At 27.2% G+C, this 22923-nt stretch overlaps 2 protein-coding genes across 3 annotated transcripts; one reads left to right on the forward strand and one right to left on the reverse strand.

Annotated features, from left to right (window-relative positions):
* Window positions 1-2251: 2251 nt before the first annotated feature.
* Window positions 2252-2704, forward strand: LOC114190913 (RING-H2 finger protein ATL32-like). Its single transcript, XM_028079994.1, has one exon. It carries the CDS (start codon window positions 2252-2254, stop codon window positions 2702-2704), a length of 453 nt encoding a protein of 150 aa, XP_027935795.1.
* A 17390-nt stretch (window positions 2705-20094) lies between these two features.
* Window positions 20095-21909, reverse strand: LOC114178115 (protein RGF1 INDUCIBLE TRANSCRIPTION FACTOR 1-like). Of its 2 annotated transcripts, XM_028063846.2 has the most exons (4): window positions 21688-21909; window positions 21403-21582; window positions 21073-21288; window positions 20095-20667 (listed from the first exon to the last, which is right to left on the reverse strand). In XM_028063846.2, exons 1-4 carry the CDS (start codon window positions 21688-21690, stop codon window positions 20431-20433), a joined length of 636 nt encoding a protein of 211 aa, XP_027919647.1. In that variant the 5' UTR covers window positions 21691-21909; the 3' UTR covers window positions 20095-20430. The 2 variants fall into 2 exon arrangements, with proteins under 2 accessions (XP_027919647.1, XP_027919637.1); XM_028063836.2 differs by lacking the exon at window positions 21688-21909 and having other exon boundaries at window positions 21403-21612.
* Between the last annotated feature and the right edge of the window lie 1014 nt (window positions 21910-22923).

The raw sequence follows: 22923 nt of genomic DNA on the forward strand, positions 1-22923 counted from the left end.
TTATATGATGTATTAAAAAATAAATTAAACTAAAAAAAAAATTAAAAACAATTAAACTCTAAAATACAAAAATATAAACGAGAAAAGAATATATATATATATATATATATATATATATATATATATATATATATATATATATATATATATATATATATATATATATATATATATTTCAAAAGTACACTTTCGGTTTTATATATATTTTGAAATTCGATTCTGGTAATATATATTTGAGAAATTAATTTTAGGTAATATTTATATTTGAATGTCGACTTTGAATGATATATTTTGACATCCAAAATATTATTAATTGAAACACATCTTAAAGTGATTTTAGAGATATAATTTAAGTAACTTTGCTTAAATCGTCAAAAAGGTATTTTTAAGATTTGAAAAATATTTAGAGTTGCAGAATAAATTTTGAAAGTAAAGGAAGAAAGCCCGAGTTTTGTTGATAATCCTATGCAATTGAGACTAATCTTTTAACAAGGACTTGATTACATAACAATTGTTTAAGATTTTATCAAAAACTATATTTTATCTATGTAATGCACGGGAATAATAGATGTTTTTTTTTTTTTATTTTACAAAAATACTATATTATTATGTCTGATTTTTTTATTTTTAATTTTAAAGTATTATAATTACTTTACTTTTTACTTTTTAAAATATATTATATACTATTTTACCTCAATCTTCATCGTAAATAGACACATAAATAGATAGATTGACAACTATGCTAAAAAAATTAAAAAAAATTATGAAATAAAATATCATATTTTGCCACTAAAATAACAACTGTAATATCTTTTCACCTATTAACACAAAATTATCATATATGCAAATTATAAGAATAAGATAATAATTTTAAAAATAATATTAAAAATTTATAATTTCCAACTATTAAAAAAAATTAAAATAAATATTGTCATCATTTATAATTGGTATAATGAAACAAAAAAATATCCTAAATTATTTTATTAATAACATTCAACTTCACTAATGCTCCTAAAAATTTATACAATTTGAATTCAATATATGACATGACAACTTTTCGAGTATTGAGCACATCCCTCAATATTAACACATAAAAATTTATATTTATTTTCTTATAAGATAGTTTGCAAGAACACAAGATAAATTACATTTACTATTTCTTTAATGACTCTAATATTCAATGTATACTAGGTTGTGCTCACATATACTTATTTCCTGTTATTAGATGTGACAAGCAGACAAGATAAATTATATTTACTATTTCGTTCTTTAATTACTCCAATATTAAATTTACATTAATCTTGTGTTTATTTTCAGATAATGAATTTTAGTAGATTGTAAAGTAAATTATGTATTTTGTAAAGAATTTAGAGATAATTATGAATAAATTTGGTAGTAAATTTTGTAAAAATTTGTAAGAATTAAATTGACAAAATAGATTAAAAATAACTTCTAAGTGATACATGTTCAGGTGGTTTGTGTGTGATATAGTGATACAAGAGTTTTTCTCATTAATTAGTTAATAATAATTTTAATTATAATAATAATAAAAATAATAATAATAATAATAATATATACTATGCACACAGTAGTATTTATATATTTTAGTAGAACAATTTAATTTTATATTTTATTAGCATTTTAGATAACACTAACAATAAATACAAACAATACTAATCAATTATTATTAAGTGCAGAATTGATATAATTAACTTAATATTATGTGTAATACAGTGCACATTTTACACTGTACAGCTTGATGGGACATGAGTTACAATATACCTGATTTAATATATAGATTTACTAAGTAGTATAAATACAAAGATTTATCAGATTCCAAGTGTCATTGTAAGTTTTCTATCTAATAGAATTGAGAAAATTAAATATTTCATAAGATGAAAATTTGAATATTTGATTTAAAATTTTAAATTAGAGATAGTGTTAAATCTCTTATATAATCAGATTCGTATTTTATTTTTGTTATATTTTTTCACTAAATTTATCTCAGAATTCATAAAATATTCCTAAATTTCTATTAGTATTTATTTCTTAATCAAGTATCTAATTGTACTTGAGCTTTCATTTTGAAAATGAAGTAGTCAATCTAACAGAACCCATCTTTGGTGGAATAACAATTCAAGATTGATAAACCTAATCAAAACCCCAACACAAAATGCATCTTTTCTTTCTATATTAAACCACAACCTCGACCAATTCAACATGATGAACCAATGACAAAACCACCTCTGTAATGAACTCCTATGTCACCCCTCTTGTTCTCTCCACTGCTGGCATAGTTTGTTCTACTGTAGCAATAGCAGTGTACCACTGCATAATCCTCTTGAGGCATTTCGTTAGAACTCACACTACACAACGCAGGGACAGCACAACTTCTGTAAAGAGTGAAGGGATCCAACAAGAAATCCTTAACAAAATCTCAGTTTTCTCAATCTCTACAACACAAACAAGTAGTACTGGTGCCATTGCCATTCATTTGGGCCAAAATATTGAATGCTCCATTTGCCTAGGACAGTGGGAAGATGACGATGTGGTGCGGTTGTTGCCTCTTTGTAATCATGTTTTTCATAAATCCTGCGTTGATGCATGGTTCATGGACCATGCAAATTGCCCAGTTTGTCGATCACCAATCACTTCTGATTGTGAGTTAGCCTTGCCAATGGCTTCACAAAATGGTGATGCCTAAAATTTCGCACCACATATGTTCATATTAATTCATGTATAGGTTTGCATGCATTTTATATTCATTAGGTTTTTTCAGTTCTGTCCTTGTTCTCTCCCATTTTGATACCTAGGATTTTTAGGGTTCTTGCATGTTTTTGGATTTCAGGGAGGTTTGAGTCACTTTATTTATTTGGCCTTTTGACGGTTGAAGATTTTAGTGTTGGATCGGTTTGGATCCAAAAGCAAGACAATTGAGACTTTTGTTAAAACTTGAATCAAGCAATAGAGTAACCATAGACAACTTCATTTGAATAAAAATTTAAAAATAAAAAATGGCTTGAAAAAAAAAAAAACTAACAAGACTACTGGAAATATTGATCGGCATATTTAATAAATATTTACACATGTTTGGTTTCATGTTGAAGAATTTATTTTAGGTCAAAATATGATTTCAAGTTAAAACAAATTTACAGAATGTTTTTGTGTTGGATCAGAAAAATTGTATCAAACTATAATATTAATTCGCTTCTATAACAAAAACGTTTTGACATAAATCACATAATTTTAAAATTAATGTAAATCAAAATCATATTTTTTATAAAAGTTCATTGTCATAAATATTGAATATTTTTATTTATATTTTTTTTATAACAAACATAGTTTGTCTATGTCTAGTGAAATATAAATTTTATCATAAATTTAGTGTGATTCCTCATATTTTGTATTATTTTATTTTTTTAATAAAATTTTATGTGATAATAATATATGATTGATGGACTTTGGAATATGTGAAAATTTATAATGATGTCAAATATTGCCTTACTTGAAAATGTTAATTTTTTTATACGATAACACAAATTAATAATTTATAAAAAAATAATTAGCAAAAAAGTGACACATATTAAATAATTCAAAAAGCTAAATTTCAAAGTATTAATTAAGTTTGAACGAATGATTTTTAGCGATTTATTTAAAATAAAATAAGTATTTATACCTTAAACTAAAATGACTAAAGTTATATTAGCATACCAAGGATTACTAATATAATTTTAATATATATATATATATATATATATATATATATATAATAAAAAAATAAAAAAATAATAATAGTAACATATTAATTCATTCATCATTTATTTTTGGCTTAAATATATATTTGATCTCTATTTTCATTGTTTTTATTCAATTTGGTCATCATTTTCGTTTTGTGATCAATCAAGTCTTCATTTTCGTCAAATTTTGATCAATTTGATCATTTTTAGTAACAATGTTTAAATAGTTAATGTTTTTGAACCGTATATGTCACGTGTCATCACTTCCTATTTTTTAAATTTTTAAAAATTTTTCAAGTTAAAAAAAATTGTTCACATGTTAAGTCATAATTGTGCCACGTGTCAATGCCAGTGCCACGTCTCAGTTGTAGTTGTGTTATTTTTTTTTTTGTTCAATTTAGTCTCTGTATTCGTTATTTTTATTCAATTTAGTCTCAATTTTGGTTAAAATGAATCAATTTTGTCCCTTTCAAATTGACACAAAATTTAATATCTTTTATAAAAATTATACTAATATTTTTTCTAAAATTGACATTTTTATTAATTATTTTTGAAATTCAATTATGAATTATTAAATTTAATTATAAATTAAATAAAATTCTTATATTTAATAAGAAAAGTAAACTAATTATTATAACAATTAGAAATATTCTATTTAACAATTGAATCTAGGAATTATATTCAATTTATAATTAAATATAATAATTTATAATTGAATTTCAAAAATAATTAATAAAAATGTCAATTTTAAAAAAAATATTAGTATAATTTTTATAAAAGATATTAAATTTGGTGTTAATTTTATGGGGGGAAATTGATTCATTTTAACAAAAAATGGAACTAAATTGAACAAAAATAACGAATATTAGAACTAAATTGAACACAAAAAATAACACAATCACAAACTAACACGTGACACTGACATTGACATGTGGCACAATATTGACTTGACACGTGACACAATATTGACTTGACACGTGGCCATTTTTTATAAAATTAAAAAATTAATAATATTAAGAAATTAAAAAAAAAATCAGTAACTGACACATGGTATGTACGGTTAAAAAATTTTGACTATTTAAACACCGTTAGTAAAAAGGACTAAACTGACTAAAATTTGATCCAAATGAGAACCTAATTGAACACAAAACGAAAATGATTACCAAATTGAATAAAAACAATGAAAATAGGAATCAAATATATATTTAAGGCAAAAAAAATAGGCCAAATGAGATAAGCAAATCAGATGGGCATAATAAAAAATTAAGTGGAGAGTTACGTATTCCTTTTCGTACAGTTATTAAATGGGATGTAACTACCTCAAATTTGGTTATAAGTTACAAAAATCAACCTTGTTGCTTGCACTAGCTGACTGACTTGAAAAAAAAAGGCCAAACAAGATAGGCAAATAAGTGGGCCATAACCATATGGACAAATAAGTGAGACATAATAAACAAATAAGTAAATAAGTGTGGAGCTGCCTAATACTCTTCGTACAACTTTTTCAAATTTATTAATCAATCTTTTTTATTTTATTATCCAATGGGATGTACCTTAATGTACCCGAAATTTAATTATAAGTTACAAAAATAACCCTTATTTTTTCACTAGGTAGCTGGCTTGATGAAAAAAAAGGTCAAATCGTATCTCAATCTACCAATCTAAGTAGGAAACTGCATACATACTACTCTTGGTACAATTTTTTAAAATATATTTTGTTATTCAATGGGAAATATTTCTTATATACCATAAATTTGCTTAGAAGTCAGAAAAACAACCCTTATTACTTGCATTGAATGAATGACTTAAAAAAAAGACCGAACTAGATAGGTAAATAAGAGCATAATAAAAAAATAAGTGGGGGGCTGCGTATTACTTTTTGTACAATTTTTTAAAATTTCCTAATTAATATTTTTTTTATCATTCAAAGGATGTACGTCTTATGTACCATAAATCTGATTACAAGTCACAAAAATCTACCTTTAAACTTGTACTAGGTTGCTACCTTGAAGAAAAAAAGAGGTCAAACCAGATAGACAAAAAAGTTGGGCATAATAAACATATGGGGAGCAACGTATTATTTTTTATACAAAGTTTTAAAAGTTATTAATCAATATATTTTTATGATCAAAGGGATGTACATCTTATGTACCACAAATTTAATTATAAGTTACAAAAGCAACCCTTATTTTTTTACAAGGTGGCTGCCTTGATGAAAAAAAAGACCAAATCATATCTTAATCTAAGTAGGAAATTGCATTCATATTACTCTTGGTTCAATTTTTTTAAATATATTAATCAATCTTTTGTTTGTTATTCAATGGGAAATATTTGTTATATACCATAAATTTGCTTGGAAGTCACAAAAACAACCCTTATTACTTGCATTGAATGAATGACTTAAACAAAAGGTCAAACCTGATAGGTAAATAAGATGGACATAATAAGAAAATAAGTGGCGTGCTGCGTATTATGTTCTGTACAATTTTTTAAAATTTGCTTATTAATATTTTTTTTATCATCCAAAGGATGTATGTCTTATGTACCACAACTTTGTTTACAAGTCACAAAAATCAACCATTATAACTTGCACTCGGTGGCTGTCTTGAGGACAAAAAGAGGTCAAACCAGATAGATAAAAAATTTGGGCATAATAAACAAGTTGGGAGTAATGTATTATTTTTCGTACAAAGTATTAAAAGCTATTGAATGAATCAATAAAGCTTTATTTTTTCACTAGGTGGCTGACTTGATGAAAATAAAAGCCAAATTGTATCTCTATCTATCAATCTAAGTACGAACTGTATACATATTACTCTTGGTAAAAAAAATTTAAATATACTAATCAATCTTTTGTTTGTTATTCAATGGAAAATATTTCTTATATAACATAAATTTTCTTAGAAGTCACAAAAACAACCCTTATTACTTGCATTGAATGAATGACATAAAAAAATAGGTCAAACCAGAGAGGTAAATAATATGTGTATAATAAAAAAAATAAGTGAGATGATGTGTATTACTTTTTGTACAATTTTTTAAAATTTGCTAATTAATATTTTCTTATCATCCAAAAGATGTATGTCTTATGTACCACAAATCTGATTACAAGTCACAAAAATCAACCTTTATAACTTGCACTAACTGGCTGTCTTGAAGAAAAAAAGAGGTCAAACCAGACAGACAACAAAGTTAGGCTTAATAAACAAGTGGGGAGCAACTTATTATTTTTTGTACAAAGTTATTAATACATATATATTTATCATCCATCGGGATGTACCACGAATTTAATTATAAGTTAAAAAAGCAACCCTTATTTTTTTCACAAGGTGGCTGCCTTGATAAAAAAAAAGGCATATCATATCTTAATTTAAGTAGGAAACTGCATGCATAATACTCTTGGTTCAATTTTTTTAAATATATTAATCAATCATTCAATGGTAAATATTTCTTATATACCATAAATTTGCTTAGAAGTCACAAAACAACCCTTATTACTTGCATTGAATCAATGACTTAAAAAAAAGGCCAAACCAGATAGGTAAATAAGATGGGCATAAAAAAAATAAGTGGGGTGGTGCGTATTACTTTTTGTACAATTTTTTAAAATTTGTTAATTAATATTTTTTTTATCATCAAAAGGATGGACGTCTTATGTACTACAAATCTGATAACAAGTCACAAAAATCAACCTTCATAACTTGCACTAGGTGGCTATCTTGAAGAAAAAAAGAGCTCAAACCAGATAGACAAAAAAGTTGGGCATAATAAACATATGGGGAGCAACGTATTATATTTTATACAAAGTTTTAAAAGTTATTAATCAACATATTTCTATCATCCAACAGGATGTACCTCTTATGTATCACGAATTTAATTATAAATTACAAAAGCAACCCTTATTTTTTCACAAGGTGGTTGCCTTAATGAAAAAAAAGGCCAAATAATATCTTAATCTAAGTAGGAAACTCCATTCATATTATTCTTGGTACAATTTTCTTTAAATATATTAATACATCTTTTGTTTGTTATTCAATGGGAAATATTTCTTATATACCATAAATTTTCGTAGAAGTCACAAAACAACCCTTACTACTTGCATTGAATGAATCAGGAAAAAAAAAGCTCAAACAAGATAGGTAAATAAGATGGGCATAATAAAAAAATAAGTGGGGTGTTGCATATTACTCTTTGTATAATTTTTTAAAATTTGCTAATTAATATTTTTTTTATCGTCTAAAGGATGTACGTCTCATGTACCACAAATTTGATTACAAGTCACAAAAATCAACCTTTATAAGTTGCAGTAGGTGGCTGAAAGAAAAAGGCCAAATGATATCTTAATCTAAGTAGCAAACCGCATTCATATTACTCTTGGTCACTTTTTTTTTAATATGTTAATCAATCTTTTGTTTGTTATTCAATGGGAAATATTTCTTATATACCATAAATTTGCTTAGAACTCACAAAACATGCTTTATTACTTGCATTGAATGACTTAAAAAAAAGGCCAAACCAGATAGGTAAATAAGATGACCATAATAAAAAAATAAGTGGGGTGTTGCGTATTGCTTTTTGTACATTTTTTTTAAAATTTGCTAATTAATATTTTTTTTATCATCCAAAGGATGTATGTCTGATGTATCACAAATTTGATTACAAGTCCCAAAAATCAACCTTTATAACTTGTGCAAGGTGGCTGCCTTGAAACAAAAAGAGGCTAAACCAGATAGGAAAAAAAGTTGGACATGATAAACAAGTGGGAGCAATGTATTATTTTTTGTAAAAAATTTTAAGTTATTAATCAATATATTTTTATCATACATCAGGATGTACCACAAATTTAATTATAAGTTACAAAAGCCACCCTTATCTCTTTCATTAGGTGGCTGCCTTGATGAAAAGAAAAAGACCAAATCATATCTCAACCTAAGTAGGGGAGTACATTCATATTACTCTTGGTACAATTTTTTTAAATATATTAATCAATCTTTTGTTTGTTATTCAATGGAAAATATTTATTATGTACCATAAATTTGCTTAGAAGTCACAAAAACAACCATTTTTACTTGCATTGATTGAATGACTTAAAAAAAAGGCCAAACCAGATAAATAAATAAGATAGGCATAATAAGAAAATAAGTGGGGTGTTGCGTATTACTTTTTGTACAATTTTTTAAAATTTGCTAATTAATATTTTTTTTATCATCCAAAGGATGTAGTCTTATGTACGACAAATTTGATTACAAGTCCCAAAAATCAACCTTTATAACCTGCACTAGGTGGCTGCCTTCAAGAAAAAAAAAAGAACTCAAACCAAATAGGAAAAAAGGTGGGCATAATAAACATATGGGGAAAAACATATTATTTTTTATACAAAGTTTTAAAAGTTATTAATCAATATATTTTTATCATCCAATGGGACGTAACTCTTATGTACCACGAATTTAATTATAAGTTACAAAACATCCCATATTTATTCACAAGGTGACTGCCTTGATGAAAAGAAAAAAGCCAAATCATATCTCAATCTAAGTAGGGGAGTACATTCATATTACTCTTGGTACAATTTTTTTAAATATATTAATCAATCTTTTGTTTGTTATTCAATGGGAAATATTTGTTATATACCATAAATTTGCTTGGAAGTCACAAAAACAACCCTTATTACTTGCATTGAATGAATGACTTAAACAAAAGGTCAAACCTGATAGGTAAATAAGATGGACATAATAAGAAAATAAGTGGCGTGCTGCGTATTATGTTCTGTACAATTTTTTAAAATTTGCTTATTAATATTTTTTTTATCATCCAAAGGATGTACGTCTTATGTACCACAACTTTGTTTACAAGTCACAAAAATCAACCATTATAACTTGCACTCGGTGGCTGTCTTGAGGACAAAAAGAGGTCAAACCAGATAGACAAAAAAGTTGGGCATAGTAAACATATGGGAAGCAACATATTATTTTTTATACAAAGTTTTAAAAGTTATTAATCGATATATTTTTATGATCAACGGGATGTACCTCTTATGTACCACGAATTTAATTATAATTTACAAAACCAACCCTTATTTTTTCACAAGGTGGCTGCCTTGATGAAAAAAAAGGTCAAATCATTTCTTAATTTAAGTAGGAAACTGCATTCATATTACTCTTGCTTCAATTTCTTTAAATATATTAATCAATCTTTTGTTTGTTATTCAATGGGAAATATTTCTTATATACCATAGATTTGCTTAGAAGTCACAAAACAACCCTTATTACTTGCATTGAATGAATGACATAAAAAAAAGCCAAACCAGATAGGTAAATAAGATGGGCATAATAAAAAAATAAGTGGGGTGTTACGTATTACTTTTTTTACAATTTTTTAAAATTTGCTAATTAATATTTTTTTTATCATCCAAAGGATGTACGTCTTATGTACGACAAATTTGATTACAAGTCACCAAAATCAACCTTTATAACTTGTACTAGGTGACTGCCTTAAAGAAAAAAAAAAAGAGGTCAAACCAGATAAGAAAAAAAGGTGGGCATAATAAACATATGGGGAAAAACGTATTATTTTTTATACAAAGTTTTAAAAGTTATTAATCAATATATTTTTATCATCCAACGGGATGTACTTCTTATGTACCACAAATTTAATTATAAGTTACAAAACCATCCCTTATTTTTTCACAAGGTGGCTGCCTTGATGAAAAAAAAAAAGGCCAAATCATATCTTAATCTAAGTAGGAAAATTCATTGATATTAATCAATCTTTTGTTTGTTATTCAACGAGAAATATTTCTTATATACCATAACTTGGCTTGGAAGTCACAAAAACAACCGTTATTACTTGTATTGAATGAATGACTTAAAAAAAAGGCTAAACTAGATAGGTAAATAAGATAGACATAAAAAATAAGTGGGGTGTTGCGTATTACTTGTTGTACAATTTTTAAAATTTGCTAATTAATATTTTTTTTATCGTCGAAAGGATGTTGGTCTTATGTATCACAAATCTGATTACAAGTCACAAAAATCAACTTTTATAACTTGTAGTAGGTGGCTTCCTTGAAGAAAAAAAGAGGTCAAACCAGATAGATAAAAAAGTTGGGCATAATAAACAAGTGGGGAGCAACGTAATATTTTTTTTACAAAGTTTTAAAAGTTATTAATCGATATATTTTTATCATGCATCGGGGTATGTACGACGAATTTAACTATAACTTTAGAAAACAACCCTTCTTTTTTAACTAGGTGGCTGCCTTAATGAAAAAAAAAGGCCAAATCATATCTTAATCTAAGTCGGAAACCGCATTCATATCACTCTTGGTTCAATTTTTTTAAATATATTAATCAATGTTTTGTTTGTTATTCAATGAGAAATATTTCTTATATACCATAAATTTGCTTAGAAGTCAAAAAACAAGCCTTATTACTTGCATTGAATGAATGAGTTAAAAAAAAAGTCAAACCAGATAGGTAAATAAGATGGGCATAATAAAAAAATAAGTGGGGTGTTGCGTATTACTTTTTGTATAATTTTTTAAAATTTGCTAATTAACATTTTTTTATCATCCAAAGGATATACGTCTTATGTACCACAAATTTGATTACAAGTCATAAAAATCAACTTTATAACTTGCACTAGGTGGCTGCCTTGAAGAAAAAAAGAAGTCAAATCAGATAGACAAAGAAGTTGGGCATAATAAACATATGGGGAAAATGTATTATTTTTTATACAAAGTTTTAAAAGTTATTAATGAATATATTTTATCATCCAACGGGATGTACCTCTAATGTATCACCAATTTAATTATAAGTTACAAAAGCAACCCTTATTTTTTCACAAGTTGCTTGCCTTGATGAAAAAAAAAAGGCTAAATCATATGTTAATGTAAATAGGAAACTCCATTCATATTACTCTTGGTACAATTTTTTTTTAAATATATTAATCAATCTTTTGTTTGTTATTCAATGGGAAATATTTCTTATATACAATAAATTTGCTGAGAAGTAACAAAACAACCCTTATTACTTGCATTGAATGAACGACTTAAGAAAAAAGGTCAAACCAGATATATAAATAAAATGGACATAATAAAAATATATATGGGGCGTTGCGTATTACTATTTTGTATAATTTTTTAAAATTTGCTACTTAATATTTTTTTATGTATATCTTATGTACCACAAATTTTATTACAAGTCAAAAAAATCAACCTTGAACTAGGCGACTGCCTTGAAGAAAAAAAGAGGTCAAACCAGATAGAGAAAAAAGTTGGGCATAATAAACATATGGGGAAAAACGTATTATTTTTTATACAAAGTTTTAAAAGTTATTAACAAATATATTTTTATCATCCAACAGGATGTAGCTCTTATGTACCACGAATTTAATAATAAGTTACAAAAGCAACCCTTATTTTTTCACAAGGTGGCTGTCTTGATGAAACAAAAAGACCAAATCATATCTGCATCTAAGTAGAAAAAATGCATTCATATTACTCTTGGTTCAATTTTTTAAAATATATTAATCAATCTTTCGTTTGTTATTCAATGGGAAATATTTCTTATATACCATAAATTTGCTTGGAAGTCAAAAAACAACTTGTATTACTTGCATTTGAATCAATGACTTAAAACAAGGCCAAACTAGATAAATAAGATGAGCATAATAAGAAAATAACTGCGCGGTTGCGTATTACTTTTTGTACAATTTTATAAAATTTGCTAATTAATATTTTTTTATCATCCAAAGGATGCATGTCTTATGTACCACAAATTTGATTACAAGTCACAAAAATCAACCTCTATAACTTGCAGTAGGTGGCTGACTTAAAGAAAAAAAGAGGTCAACCCAGATAGACAAAAAAGTTGGGCATAATAAACATATGGGGAGCAACGTATTATTTTTTATACAAAGTTTTAAAAGTTATTAATCACTATATTTTTATCATCCAACGGGATGTACCTCTTATGTATCACGAATTTAATTATAAGTTACAAAAGCAAACCTTATCTTTTCACTTGGTGGGCTGCCTTGATGAAAAAAAAAGGCCAAATTATATCTAAATCTAAGTAAGGAACTACATTCATATTACTCTTGGTACAATTTTTTGAAATATATTAATCAATCTTTTGTTTGTTATTCAATGAGAAATATTTCTCATATACCATAAATTGGCTTAGAAGTCACAAAAACAACCCTTATTACTTGCATTGAATGAATGACTTAAGACAAAAGGCCAAAATAGATAGGTAAGTAAGATGGGCATAATAAAGAAATAAGTGGGGTGCTGCGTATTACTTTTTGTACAATTTTATAAAATTTGCTAATTAATATTTTTTTTTATCATCCAAAGTATGTACGTCCTATGTACCACAAATCTGATTACAAATCACAAAAATCAAGCTTTATAACTTGCACTAGGTGGCTGCCTTGAAGAAAAAAAGAGGTCAAACCAGATAGACAATAAAGTTGGGCATAATAAACATATGGGGAGCAACGTATTATTTTTTATACAAAATTTTAAAAGTTATTAATCAATATATTTTTATCATCCAACGGGATGTACCTCTCATGTATCACGAATTTAATTATAAGTTACAAAAACAACCCTTATTTTTTCACAACGTGACTGCCTTGATGGATAAAGAAAGGCCAAATCATTTCTTAATCTAAGTAGGAAACTCCATTCATATTAGTCTTGGTACAATTTTTTTTAATATATTAATCAATCTTTTGTTTGTTATTCAATGGGAAATATTTCTTATATACCATAAATTTGCTTAGAAGTCACAAAACAGCCCTTATTACTTGCATTGAAGGAATGACTTAAAAAAAGGCCAAACCAGATAGGTAAATAAGATGGGAATAATAAAAAAATAAGTGGAGGGCTGCGTATTACTTTTTGTACAATTTTTTAAAATTTCCTAATTAATATTTTTTTATCATCCAAAGGATGTACGTCTTATGTACTACAAATTTGATTACAAGTCACAAAAATCAACATTTATAACTTGCACTAGGTGGCTGCCTTGAAGAAAAAAAGAGGTTAAACAAGATAGACAAAGAAGTCGGGCATAATAAACAAGTGGGGAGCAACGTATTATTTTTTGTACATAGTTTTAAAAGTTAATAATCAATATATGGGCATAATAAACAAGTGGGGAGCAACGTATTATTTTTTGTACAAAGTTTTAAAAGTTAATAATCAATATATTTTTATCATGCATCAGGATGTACCTCTTATGTACGACGAATTTAACTATAAGTTAAAAAAGCAACCCTTAATTTTTTACTAAGTGGCTGCCTGGATGAAACAAAAAGGCTAAATCATATCTCAATCTAAGTAGAAAATTGCATACATATTACTCTTGGTACAATTCTTTTAAATATATTAGTCAATCTTTTGTTTGTTATTCAATGGAAAATATTTCTTGTATACCATAAATTAGCTTAGAAGTCACAAAAACAAACATTTTTATTTCCATTGAATGAATGATATAAAAAAAAAGTCCAAACCAGATAGGTAAATAAGATGGGAATAATAAAAAAATAAGTGTGGTGCTACGTATTATTTTTTGTACAATTTTATAAAATTTGCTAATTAATATTTTTTTTATCATCCAAAGGATGTATGTCTTATGTATCACAAATCTGATTAGAAGTCACAAAAATCAACCTTTATAACTTGTAGTATGTGGCTGCCTTGAAGAAAAAAAGAGGTCAAACCAGATAGACAAAAAAGTTGGGCAAAAAAAACATATGGGGAGCTACGTATTATTTTTTATACAAAGTTTTAAAAGTTATTAATCAATATATTTTTATCATCCAACGGGATGCACATCTTATGTATCACGAATTTAATTATAAGTTACAAAAGCAACCCTTATTTTTTCACAAGTTGGCTGCCTTGATGAAAAAAAAGGCTTAGTCATATGTTAATGTAAGTAGGAAACTCTATTCATATTACTCTTGGTTCAATTTTTTTTAAATATATTAATCAATATTTTGTTTGTTATTCAATGGGAAATATTTCTTATATACAATAAATTTGCTGAGAAGTCACAAAACAACCCTTATTACTTGCATTGAATGAACGACTTAAGAAAAAAGGTCAAACCAGATATATAAATAAGATGGACATAATAAAAAAATATGTGCGGTGTTGCGTATTACCATTTTGTATAATTTTTTAAAATTTGCTAATTAATATTTTTTTGATCATCCAAAGGATGTACGTATTATGTACCACAAATTTGATTACAAGTCAAAAAAATCAACCTTTATAACTTAAACTAGGTGACTGCCTTGAAGAAAAAAAGAGGTCAAACCAGATAGACAAAAAAGTTGGACATAATAAACATATGGGGAAAAACGTATTATTTTTTATACAAAGTCTTAAAAGTTATTAACCAATATATTTTTATCATCCAACGAGATGTACCTTTTATGTATCACGAATTTAATTATAAGTTACAAAAGCAAACCTTATCTTTTCACTAGGTGGCTCCCTTGATGAAAAAAAAAAAGGCCAAATTATATCTAAATCTAAGTAGGGAACTACATTCATATTACTCTTGGTACAATTTTTTGAAATATATTAATCAATCTTTTGTTTGTTATTCAATGGGAAATATTTCTCATATACCATAAATTGGCTTAGAAGTCACAAAAACAACCCTTATTACTTGCATTGAATGAATGACTTAAGACAAAAGGCCAAAACAGATAGGTAAGTAAGATGGGCATAATAAAGAAATAAGTGAGTTGTTGCGTATTACTTTTTGTACAATTTTATAAAATTTGCTAATTAATATTTTTTTTATCATCAAAAGTATGTACGTCCTATGTACCACAAATCTGATTACAAATCACAAAAATCAACCTTTATAACTTCACTAGGTGGTTGCCTTGAAGAAAAAAAGAGGTCAAACCAAATAGACAAAAAAATTGGGCATAATAAACATATGGGGAAAAACGTATTATTTCTTATACAAAGTTTTAAAAGTTATTAACCAATATATTTTGATCATCCAACAGGATGTAGCTTTTATGTACCACGAATTTAATTATAAGTTACAAAATCAACCCTTATTTTTTAACAAGGTGGCTGCCTTGATGAAAAAAAAGGCCAAATCATATCTTAATCTATGTAGGAAACTGCATTCATATTACTCTTGGTTCAATTTTTTTAAATATATTAATCAATGTTTCCTTTGTTATTCAATGGGAAATATTTCTTATATACCATAAATTTGCTTGGAAGTCACAGAAACAATCCTTATTACTTGTATTGAATGAATGACTTAAAAAGAAAATGTCAAACTAGATAGGTAAATAAGATGGACATAAAAAATAAGTGGAGTGTTGCGTATTACTTTTTCTACAATTTTTTTAAAATTTGCTAATTAATATTTTTTATTATTCAGAGGATGTACGTCTTATGTACCACAAATTTGATTACAAGTCACAAAAATCAACCTTTATAAGTTGGACTAGGTGGCTGCCTTGAAGAAATAAAGAGGTCAAACCAGATAGACAAAAAAGTTGGGCATATTAAACATATGGGGAAAAACGTATTATTTTTTATACAAAGTTTTAAAAGTTATTAATCAGTATATTTTTATCATCCAACGAGATGTACCTCTTATGTACCACGAATTTAGTTATAAGTTATAAAAGCAATCCTTATTTTTTCACAAGGTGGCTCCATTGATGAAAAAAAAAAGCCAAATCATATCTTAATCTAAGTAGGAAACTGCATTCATATTACTCTTGGTTCAATTTTTTTAAATATATTAATCAATTTTTTTGTTTGTTATTCAATGGCAAATATTTCTTTTATACCATAAATTTGCTTGGAAGTCACAAAAACAACCCTTATTACTTGCATTGAATGAATGACGCAAAAAAAAGCTCAAACCAGATAGGTAAATAAGATGGACATAATAAAAAAATAGGTGGGATGCTAGATATTACTTTTTGTACAATTTTATAAAATTTTCTAATTAATATTTTTTTAATCGTCCAAAGGATGTACGTCTTATGTACCACAAATCTGATTACAAGTCACAAAAATCAAGCTTTATAACTTGCACTAGGTGGCTGCCTTGAAGAGAAAGAGGTCAAACCAGATAGACAAAAAATTAGGGCACAATAAACAAGTGGGGAGCAACGTATTATTTTTTGTACAAAGTATTAAAAGTTTTTAGTCAATATATTTTTATCATCCATGGAGATGTACCTCTTATGTACCACGAATTTAATTATAAGTTATAAAAGCAACCCTTATTTCTTCTCTAGGTGGTTGCCTTGATGAAAAACAAAAACCAAATCATATCTGAATCTAACTAGCAAAACTGTATACATATTACTCTTGGTACAATTTTTTTAAATATATTAATCAATCTTTTGTTCGTTATTCAATGGGAAATATTTCTTATATACCATAAATTGGCTTACAAGTCACCAAAACAACCCTATTACTTGCATTGAATGAATGACTTAAAAAAAAGGCCAAACCAGATAGATAAATAAGATGGGCATAATAAAAAAATAATTGGGGTGTTGCGTATTACTTTTTGTACAATTTTTTAAAATTTGCTAATTAATATTTTTTTATCATCCAAAGGATGTACGTCTTATGTACCACAAATTTGATTACAAGTGACAAAAATCAACCTTTATAACTTGTGTTAGGTGGCTGCCTTGAAGAAAAAAAGAGGTCAAACTAGATAGACAAAAACGTTGGGCATAATAAACAAGTGGGGAACAACTTATTATTTCTCGTACAAAGTATTAAAAGTTATTAATCAATCTTTTTTTTTATCATCCAATGGGGTGTACGTATTATGTACCACAAAATTGATTATAAGTTACAAAAGTAAGCCTTATTTTTTCACTAGGTGGCTGGCTTGATGAAAAAAAAAAGGCCAAATTACGTGTTATTTTTCGTACCATGTTTTAAAATTTACTAATTAATCTTTTTGTATCATCCAATAGGATGTACCACTTATGTACTCCAAATTTCATTATAAGTTACAAATATCAAGCCTTGTTGCTTTCAATAGATGCCTGACTTGAAAAAAAAATATATAGTCCAAACCATATAGACAAATAAGTGAGGCATAATAAACAAATAAGTGTGGAGCTGCGTAATTCTCTCCGTACAATTTTTTAAAATTTATTAATCAATAATTTTTTTTATTATCCAATGGGATGTACCTCTAATGTGCCCTGAATTTAATTATAACTTAATAAAATCACCTCTTATTACTTGCATTAGGGGCTGACAAAAAAAAATAGGCCAAACCAGATAGACAAATAAGTATGAAATAATAAATAAATAAGTGGAGAGTTGCGCAATACTTTTCGTACAATTTTTTAAACTTTATTAATCAATATTTTTTTATCATACAATGGGATGTACCTTAAATTTGATTATAACTTAATAAAATCAACCCTTATTAGTTGTGGGTGGCTTGAAAATAAAAATAGGTCAAAAAAGTAAACTAATATTTTTAACAATTAGAAATATTCTATTTAAGAATTGAATCTAAAAATTATATTCAATTATAATTAAATATAATAATTTATAATTGAATTTCAAAAATAATTAATAAAAATGTCAATTTAAAAAAATATTAGTATAATTTTTATAAAAGATATTAAATTTGGTGCCAATTTTAAAGGAAAAAAATTGATTCATTTTAACAAAAATTTGGACTAAATTGAATAAAAATAACGAATATAGGGACTAAATTGAACACAAAACATAACATAACCACAAACTAACACGTGGCACTGACATTGACACGTGACACAATTATAACTTGACATGTGACAAATTTTTATAAAATTAAAAATTAAAAAAATTAAAAATTAAATCAAAAAAACCATGACGGATCTGATTTTAGGAGAGTCAAAATAATATACTAAAAGATTATATATTTTATAATAATCACTAATATAAATAAAATAAATATGTAATTTAATATAATTATAGCTATGAAAGAAATCACATATATCTAATATATTGTTCTTTGTTCTTTGTTCTTTCAAATTATTAAACCTATCGATAATTAAATCATATCTAAAATTTTTAGTTATTTCTTTTTCAATATAAATAATCATATTGTGAAAAATAAGATATACTCACAAATTTAGTGATGATCGTTGCAATTTGGGTCATTGTCGCTATTGATTTTCTTTACCAATTTCTATTCTGGAAATTTAATTTATTGCAATTTATATTCTTTCATCTTTACATTTTTTTATTTGTCAAAAAATTTCACTTCAATCCATCTTCTATATTCTTCTTCACTATACTTAACATTTATTATTATATTTTTATCTAAAAATATAAAAATATGATTATTGGAAAGAGATACGAATTCCCGATTGACATTGATATTCATATAAAAGGAGAATTCAATAAATGAAACATTTTTATAAAGTTGATCCACGATATGAATAAATTGTACATCAACTTTGTCTTCATTATAGAATCATAAATTAAAACAATTTAATTTAAATTTAAAATATTTATTAGTTAAATTGACCGAAATTCACATCCACTTTATTTAATATTCACTAAAAATAAATTCAACTAGTATCAAAAGCAAAATCCGGAGAAACAATAGGTAAAACTTGTACTAACAATGAAATTCAACATCTTAATTATCTTAATGTATTCGAACAACTCCGACGTCATCCATATTCTTGTTTTAAAGTCGATAACGTTATCACCTAAATTTAATTATTCATTCATTCTGCAGATTTATCAATTCAGGATAAAGTTGGGTAGATAGATAGATCTTTGAGTTTTTTTGTCTTTAAGTGAGGCTCCAAATTTCCAGCGCTCCTACCTAACTATTTCGTCTCTTTGTCCCAGAAAAAAAAAATTGCATTGTGCCATTGGTTTTAATAATCACAGAAAAAGTCACTACGCAGTGATAAAGTATAAATTCAACTTTTTTGTGTGGCCAGGTATAAGCAGAACTAATCATTCACATTTGTGACACTTCCAGAGATAAAAAAAATGAGTGAAAGAAGGAAAGAAATTAACGAAGGAATATAGAGAAAAGCAGAGGGCGTATTTTTAGGAGGTTATGTAGGGCAAAAAGGAGAGAAAGTGAGGCCAACTCATTCAGCTCTCCAAAATTGGCAATGATAAATAGAAAGTTGATTTGTCCCCGTTACTTTACATGCACACAAATTCACAAATTAATAAGTAAAATAAAATACAAAATATATATAATAAATAAATAAATTAAAAAAAAAAAAAAAAAGCTATGGTTATCTTTATGTAAACGACCCATGTGGATGGTGGGCCATTGAAAACTATAAAACGGAGTTCCCAAAGATTTGCCTTTTTATTCCTTAATTACGCATACACCCACAACAATTAAACATTAAACAAATCTGCATTATTGAATCTTCATTCGTTTTTTCTTGGACCCGAAAAGAGGGAACTTTCCTATATACCCTTTCTTTTTTTTTTCCCTCATCACGGACCTTGGGCAAACCCCCCTCCAAAGCCTCCCATTTTTTTATTGAAAAAAAATTTACAATCACGAGGTTTCCCACCAAAGAGGGTCGTATTATATTATATATTACAAGTAAAAAAATAAAAATATATTTATGTGGTGAGGAGATGAAGTTGAATATTGGAGAATATGAATAAGCATCCCTAGGAGGTAAAGGGTGCCCTATGAGGAATTCCTTTTCTTCTCCTTGCGTTTGAAGGAGGTGTGGCTTGATACATGTCTTGTGTTGAACCTTCACGCAATCCTTCTTCTTGCTGATTTGATGAGACCGATCCTCTTGAAGTTGAAGTAGTGGTGGTGGTGGTAGTCTCCATTGTTAATTCTTCGTTCCTACCATCCAAAGCAAAGCTTGCATCCCCATTTTTCTTTATTCCTTCAAGCTAGTTCAATCCCACAATTAAAGTATATATACGTATTAATTAGTAGTAATGGTATCTCACGCCATGTTCCCAACCATACTCGCAACTTAAATAATCGCAAAACTCGTGCTTTGTTTAACTATAATCATGATTATGAGTATTAAAAATGAATTAAAAATATTGTTATGGTCGGACATGATGAATATTCAAAAGTAGAGGGAATATAATTCTGATGGTGAATGATGGCGATGGGGTTTCAAATGTAGGTGATGATGTATGGGTGGTGGGTGTTATACCCATATGATGAGGATGATTGAGTTGTGAATGATGTGCATGTTGATAATGAAATGAACAATACGGCAAAACAAAAAAATAATAATAAGAAGAAGATTAATAATTGTTGTAATAGTAATAATAATATTTCACCTTACATCCCAAAGAACAGAAGCGAAATGGGTCCAAGAGGCTCCTTCCACAAATCTCACAAATGTGAGCAACTCCTTTCCCAGATTTTGGTTGTGGCCTCACATTCAAGAACAAAACTCGAGCACTGTTTATCACATATGTCTGTACTCCACTTATGTCCAACACCCTCTGAATTTCGGCCACCCTCACTACATCATGATACGAAGATCTTCTTATCTATCCATCAATAAACAACAGCCTCACACATTTTCAAAAACATTATACCATGTAATTAAACTCAGAAAATACATGTGTATATATATAGGAACAAGTGTGTTCTACTCCACCCACCTGAATGACTCGATGATCTTTGTGTCGAGAAGAACGGCAATAGAAACAGAAGGCTTCACCATTGCAATCTAGACAAAACATGTTACATTCACTCCTAGCTGCGTCTGCGTGAATTCGACACACGTTGAAGAAAGGTGTGTGAAGAAGTTGTTCCAGCCACGGAGGTACCAGAACTGTGTCCTGTTCAAATCCCATTGTCGGAAAAAATGAACTTTTTTTAAACCTCGTTAAAGACATAAACAGAATCTATGACGATGAAATAAATATGCATACAGATAAATATACCATTGTCGGTGGATATGGATATGGATATGAATAAGATTAATAATGTGGGTCGATGGTTGTGTGCAGAATGTTAGAACCGTGAAGGGGTTCAATTTTTATTCACTTGTTCAGAAAGAAAAACGCAGATGCTGAAGATGAAAATGGCGAGGGAGAGGGAGAGAAAGAGAAAGAGCGATGAGAATAATAAACGGCCTTCGACTTAGAATTCAACTACACAGCAACGCTAAAGAGTGTATAAGGACAAAGGGTGATTAAAGAAATAGGAGAATATACCGATGAGATGAAAAGATAGGAGCAGTAGAAGATCACAGCCGTTGAATGTTTGGGGATGTGTTTGGCGCTTACGCTACTTTGGATCTTCTTTGCGTCTAAGTTGGCACGATACAATATATACCTACCCTAGATGTATTGTAGTACTCATTCATCATCCTACATGCCATACTTATCCACGTGTCGTTACGTCTATGGTCCATCACAGATTGTGGCTCCCATTCTCAAGGAATCTTCTGTCAGCTCTTTCTAAAATATTGCCAAGGAAAATGTTTTCTTTAAAACAAATTTTTATTTATTGAGCTATTCTAATCATTAAAAAAAATTAAAAAGTAAAATAGTCTGTGGAGATTTATTCGATGTCAAGCTAATAATACCTGATATTTAAGTATATATCAAAAAATCTCAGACTCTTTACACATGTTTCTTTCCATCGTTTTATATTTTTTTTACTCTCTTCTGCTGTTTGTGTATGAAATGACACAATAATAAGAGAAATAAAAGATAAAAATATTATTTTGTAAGGTGAGACTATATTTTTATTTACACTCGACATTTTTTTTAATTTTATTTAACATTTTATGAGTCTGTTTTTTATTTGTTTCTTATAATCTTATTACGTTTTTTTTTGTGTTCCTTTTTGTGACATATAAATTTGATTGATTAAATTTATATCGTTTAAAGTTGTCTTTTTAATATTCTTAATATTTTTAACAACGTTATTCTAGTTTCTTTTATTGTTTATTTTTTATCAATTTTTATTCCTTTATAGAAACATTAATTAAAATAAATACATAGAGAAGGGAAGTATTAAATATAATTTTTATTTTAATTAAATTAACTCATGTATAAACAGAATAACTTCTCAAAAGTACTATTTTAATTTGATGATCGATTGTCTTGTCTCATTAGAATATTACATAATCAATTTTAATGATAAAAGATAATTAGTGATTATAATTACCA

The sequence above is a fragment of the Vigna unguiculata genome, chromosome 1 (genome assembly GCF_037176805.1).
Source record: "Vigna unguiculata cultivar grain cowpea cultivar isolate G323 ecotype 2 chromosome 1, ASM3717680v1, whole genome shotgun sequence".
In the NCBI taxonomy this organism is placed as follows: Eukaryota; Viridiplantae; Streptophyta; class Magnoliopsida; order Fabales; family Fabaceae; genus Vigna; species Vigna unguiculata.